A 6,558-nucleotide genomic window follows, 5' to 3' on the forward strand; every position below is an offset into this window, starting at 1 on the left:
CAGTCAAAACTAGAGGCTCTGACGGCCAGGGTCACCGAGGCAGAGGAACGCGTTAGCGAATTGGAGGATGGGTTAGTAGAAGAAAAAACGAAAATAGAAGCTGGTCTTAAAAAAATCCACGCCCACGAATGTAGATTACGGGAGATTACTGACTCTATGAAACGATCCAATGTCAGAATCATCGGCATCCCTGAAGGGGTGGAGAAAAACAGAGGTCTAGAAGAGATATTTGAACAAATTGTAGCTGAAAACTTCCCTAATCTAGCAAGGGAAACAAGCATTCGTGTCCAAGAGGCAGAGAGGACCCCATCCAAGCTCAACCAGGACAAACCTACGCCACGGCATGTCATAGTGCAATTCGCAAATATTAGATCCAAGGATACAGTATTGAAAGCGGCCAGGGCAAAGAAATTTCTCACGTACCAAGGCAAAGGTATCAGGATTACGTCAGACCTGTCTACAGAGACCTGGAATGAGAGAAAGGCTTGGGGGGGCATTTTTAAAGCTCTTTCAGAGAAAAACATGCAGCCAAGGATCCTTTATCCAGCAAAGCTGTCATTCAGAATTGATGGAGAAATAAAGACGTTCCAAAATCGCCAATCATTAACCAATTTCGTAACCACGAAACCAGCCCTACAGGAGATATTAAGGGGGGCTCTATAAAGGTAAAAAGGCCCCAAGAGTGATACAGAGCAGCAAGTCACAACCGATACAAAGACTTTAAAGAGAAATGGCATCATTAAAATCATATCTGTCAATAATCTCTATCAATCTAAATGGCTTAAACTCTCCCATAAAACGCCACAGGGTTGCAGATTGGATAAAAAGACATGACCCATCCATTTGCTGTCTACAAGAGACTCATTTTGAACCCAAAGATGCATTCAGACTTAGAGTAAGGGGATGGAGTACCATCTTCCACGCAAATGGACCTCAAAAGAAAGCTGGAGTAGCAATTCTCATATCAGATAGACTGGATTTTAAACTAGAGGCCATAGAGAGAGATACAGAAGGGCACTATATTATTCTTAAAGGAAGTATTCAACAAGTGGATATGACAATTATTAATATATATGCCCCCAACAGGGGAGCAGCAAGATACACAAGCCAACTCTTAACCAAAATAAAGAGACATATAGATAAGAACACAGTAATAGTAGGGGACCTCAACACCCCACTATCAGAAATAGACAGAACACCCTGGCAAAAACTAAGCAAAGAATCAAAGGCTTTGAATGCCATACTCGACGAGTTGGACCTCATAGATATATATAGAACACTACACCCCAGAACCAAAGAATACTCATTCTATTCAAATGCCCATGGAACATTCTCAAGAATAGATCATGCTCTGGGACACAAAACAGGTCTCAGCCAATACCAAAAGATTGAAATTATCCCCTGCATATTCTCAGACCACAACGCTCTGAAATTGGAACTCAACCACAAGGAAAAACCTGGAAGAAACTCAAACACTTGGAGGCTAAGAACCATCCTGCTCAAGAATGACTCGATAAACCAGGAAATCAAAAAACAAATTAAACAATTTATGGAGACCAACGAGAATGAATACACAACGGTCCAAAACCTATGGGATACTGCAAAGGCAGTCCTAAGGGGGAAATACATAGCCATCCAAGCCTCACTCAAAAGAATAGAAAAATCTAAAATGCAGTTTCTATATTCTCACCTCAAGAAACTGGAACAGCAACAGAGGGACAGGCCTAACCCACTGACAAGGAAGGAGTTGACCAAGATTAGAGCAGAAATCAATGAATTAGAGACCAGAACCACAGTAGAGCAGATCAACAGGACTAGAAGCTGGTTCTTTGAGAGAATCCATAAAATTGATAGACCACTGGCAAAACTTGTCCAAAAACAAAGAGAAAGGACTGAGATTATTAAAATTATGACTGAAAAGGGAGAGGTCACGACCAGCACCATTGAAATTGCAAGGATTATTAGAAACTTTTATCAACAGCTATATGCCAAAAAACTAAACAATCTGGAAGAGATGGAGGCCTTCCTGGAAACCTATAAACTACCAAGACTGAAACAGGAAGAAATAGATTTCTTAAATAGGCCAATTAACTATGAAGAAATTGAGTCAGTGATAAACAACCTTCCAAATAATAAAACTCCAGGCCCAGACGGTTTTCCTGGGGAATTCTACCAAACATTCAAAGAAGAAATAATACCTATTCTCCTAAAGCTATTTCAAAAAATAGAAACAGAAGGAAAGCTACCAAACTCATTCTATGAGGCTAATATTACCTTGATCCCCAAACCAGGCAAAGACCCCCTCAAAAAGGAGAATTACAGACCGATTTCTCTAATGAATATGGATGCCAAAATCCTCAACAAGATCCTTGCTAATAGAATCCAACAGTACATTAAAAGGATTATCCATCATGACCAAGTGGGATTCATACCTGGGATGCAAGCATGGTTCAACACTCGCAAATCAATCAATGTGATACATCATATCAACAAGAAAAGACTCAAGAACCATATGATCCTCTCAATTGATGCAGAAAAAGCATTTGACAAAATACAGCATCCTTTCCTGATTAAAACCCTTCAGAGTGTAGGAATAGAGGGTACATTTCTCAATCTCATAAAAGCCATCTATGAAAAGCCTACTGCAAGCATTATTCTCAATGGGGAAAAGCTGGAAGCCTTTCCCTTAAGATCAGGAACACGACAAGGATGCCCACTCTCACCACTATTATTCAACATAGTATTAGAAGTCCTTGCAACAGGCAATCAGAAGACAAAAAGGGATCAAAGGTATCCAAATCGGCAAAGAAGAAGTCAAAATGTCTCTCTTCGCAGATGACCTGCTATTTCTTATGTTCCATAAATGAGTGAAACCATAATTGTCTTCTGATTCTTGACACCATGTGCATATTTTCAGCGGACAAGAAAAAGGGGAGAAGATTTTCCAGTGGGCTCGTACTGCTGCCCATACACCTGACCAAGTCCTACTTCTGAGAACTAGTGATTATGAATGGCTAGTCTCTACCTGTGAAGAGAGTAATGAATTCATGTTTCAACATGATTAATGAAAGTAAAAGTTTTACAGGTTATTACTACAAATCGGTCATGTAGTCAGTGCCAGGGATCAAATAATTCATGTTTTTTTTCCTAGTCTGTCACCTTCAAAACAACCAGCAGAAATCTTGCACGAGCCATGTGTATGAAGAATCTCAAACTCACTATCATCATCATCATCGTATCAATTGTAAGTTTTTGTCATTTTAGTGTGTTATTTTTCAATCTTTAGGAAACTGGATGCTGGAATTCTTTCTCAATAATGAGCTGTCCTGTGAAATCACTCCAAAATATTATGCTTAAACCCCATCTTCCTGTTGAGAATGTTTATATGTAAGGAGTCAGGCAAAGCATTCCAAATATTCCTGGGTATTTAATGTTTTTGTTACTATTGAAATGAGATGCTTTTAAAATTACCTTTTGTAATTGATTCCACATTTTCTAATTATATTTCTATTTTCTAGGTGATTGCATGCTCCATTTCTTTATTTCTGTTTTCTCTTTTCTAATTGATCTGTCTTTGTGTCTGGCAACTGCATAATTCTTATTAGTTGTAATAGTTTGTCAGTTTATTCTTCTGTATTCTGATTTCTTCGGTCAGGAGTCAGTAAACGTTCCGTAAAGTGCCAGATAATAAATATTTTACGCTTTTCAGGTTGCATATAGTCTTTGTCACGTATCCTTTTTCTTTTAAACCTTCAAAAATATAAAAACCATTCTTAGCTCACAAGCCATGGGCTCTAATTTGCTGACTCATTCTATAGGTAAATTATGATACCATCTGTAAATAATTTCAACATTATCAAATTTATATACACATGGTTATATATAATTCTACATAATTATATATAGGTATGTATATGTATATATAATTTGCAATTACTAGCAATGTTGAATAATTATGGTGCCAGTGGGCATCTTTATTTAGTTCCTGGTTTTAAGTGGAATGCTTCTAATATTTCATTTATAAGAGTGATATGTAAGGGCGCCTGGGTGGTTCAGTCAGTTCATTTGGGGCCTCTCTCACATGGAGGTCCCTGCTCAGTGGGGAGCCTGCTTCTCCCTCTCTCCTCCCTCCACTTGTTTTCTCTCTCTTTCAAGTAAATAAATAAAATCTTTTTAAAAAAGAGTGATATGTGTTATGAACTCTTGTTAGATTTTTATTGTCAAGTTAAAGAACTTTATTTTTGTTTCTAGATTGCCTAAAGTTTTAGTCAGGAATAGGGATTTAATTTTGGGAAATTATATTTCTCTTCCCAATGAGTTGATAATATGACTATCTACATTTAATAGTAATATATAGAATTACATTAATAATTGTGCTTAAACTATCCTTTCATTTCTGGGATAAATACTGAGTGGCCATTATGTAGTATTGTTTTAATGCATCCTGAGTTCAGTTTCCTAATGTTTATTTAGTAGTTTTCCTGTTTATAAATATAAATCAGTCTATATGCTGTTTCCCTTTTGTAACCCCTATGTAAACAGATATTGGGCCTCTTTGAACTATCCTGAATTTCTGGTAACCTTTTTAATATGCTTAAACTCCTTTTTTTTTTGCATTACATTTGAGAGAATTAGCAGCTCACTCTTGCCTGCAAGCTAATTTTCTTTTCAGCTCTGTTGATCCTATGTATTTATTTTTCATAGCTATGCTTTAAATTTCTAAGAACTCTTATTATTCTTAGTTTAACCTTTTTTTCATGGAATTGTCCTTGTTAACAGATGTACCTTCTCTTTGAATTTCTCTGGATATATATTAAGGATACATCACAGGATATTAGCTTATGCGATGGTGGGAGCTGGCTTGGCAAGTTCAAAATCCTCAGGTCAGGCTGCCAGGAAGGGCAATCTGGACCTCTGGGGCAGGAGCAAAGCTGTAATTTACAGACATAATTTCTTCTTCATCAAGGAAACCTCAGCTCTGCCCTTAAGGGCTTCTAACTGATTGAATCAGGCTAATTTGGATTATGTAGCATAATCTGCTTTACTTGAAGGCAGCTGATTTAAGCGCTTTAATCACATCTACAAAATACAGTTAACACCTAGGTTAGTGTTTAATTGGGTAGCTGTGTACTATAGCTAGCCAAGAAGACACATAAAACTGATCTTGGAGAAATATAGTTATGTTTATCTCTAATGGTTTATTATTTTTCTTTTTAAATGCATTATATAGGTATTTTTAAAGCCTTATTTCTAATATGGTAAATGTTGATAGTTATAATCCCCCTATGTAAGAGCAATTTGGAGTCCTCAGTAATTTTTAAGAGGTCCTGAACCAAAAGTTTAAGAGCTACTGCTCTAAGGAGGATGGGAGGGAGATGCTTTCTTTACTTTGGGGGTAGTTTGTGGCTGGGTGAAGCAACCTTTCTCCCCATCCTCTTGCCATTTGCAGAAGCCCAAAGTTAACTCTGAGCAGATACCTCTAACTCAGCTCCACTTTTCCTTGACCCCTGTCGAAAGACCTCCACCTTAGATAGCTGCATTTACCTAACAGAGAAGAGGCGATGTTATACTGGAAATTGTGCCATAGCCTGGAATGTCTCCTTGCTCAGGATACTCAGGTGGCACATTCTAGGCTCCTCAGCTTACCTTCTTCCTTCTACTTGGGTCTGTGAATTTAGGTTGATTTATAAAGCTGGATTATTGTTAAATTCAGATTGTATTTATCGATTATTTATTACATGCATAGCACTGCTCTTAATGCAATATCAATCTTTCCCAAAAGCTGTTCTCGCCTAATATATTGTACTTCAGCTTTAAAAATCCTTATATTTCAGCTGTGGCAAATAGTCAACTTCATGTCAGATTGGAATATCTGTGTGTGTGTGTGTGTGTGTGTGTGTGTGTGTGTGTGGGTGGGTGTGTACCTGTGAGTAGTTTATTCATTAAGAACCAGAGTTTGCTGTAAACCACCCCCCTCCCTCACATTTGTAAGGAAGTAAGGCAAAAACACTCTGCTGACTTTTGGGAGCAAGCATGGAATTCATAAATGTGTTTTTTTTCCTAGCATTGAGTAATGAAATCAGCCACTTAAAGATATCAAAAAAGTTGTAATTTAAAGCAAGACAAATGACGAAATCAATGCAGTGAGCCTAATGTTTAAAATAAATCTATTTTTCTAGAATTTAGTAATATGAACAAGCATATACTATTAAAATTATACTTCAGGGGTGCTTGGGTGGCTCAGTTGGTTAAGCATCTGCTTTCAGCTCAGGTCATAATCCCAGGATCCTGGGATCGAGTCCCGCATCAGGCTCCTTGCTCCATGGGGAGCCTGCTTCTCCCTCTCAGCCTTTGCCCCTCCCCCTGCTTGTGCTCCCTCTCTCTCAAGTAAATAAAATCTTTTAAGAAAATACATATATATATATATATATATATATATATATATATATATGTATATACACACATATATATATATTTCAAAATTACAATTAAAAAGTTTATCCATCTATAATAGGACTAATGTTTTTACTGTGTTACTTGTATCATCAGCTTTCTTTT

General features: G+C 37.3%; 1 protein-coding gene across 2 annotated transcripts in view; it reads left to right on the forward strand.

Annotated features, from left to right (window-relative positions):
• Positions 1-6,558, forward strand: part of VAMP7 (vesicle associated membrane protein 7) — a 65,121-nt gene that overhangs the window by 57,321 nt on the left and 1,242 nt on the right. For both annotated transcript variants that reach the window (XM_002930693.4, XM_034649159.1), the window contains one exon: positions 3,152-3,244. In XM_002930693.4, coding sequence (XP_002930739.1) covers positions 3,152-3,244 — 93 coding nt within the window. The remainder of the gene's footprint in view (positions 1-3,151; positions 3,245-6,558) is intronic.

This window comes from Ailuropoda melanoleuca, chromosome X, assembly GCF_002007445.2.
Source record: "Ailuropoda melanoleuca isolate Jingjing chromosome X, ASM200744v2, whole genome shotgun sequence".
NCBI classification, from domain to species: domain Eukaryota; kingdom Metazoa; phylum Chordata; class Mammalia; order Carnivora; family Ursidae; genus Ailuropoda; species Ailuropoda melanoleuca.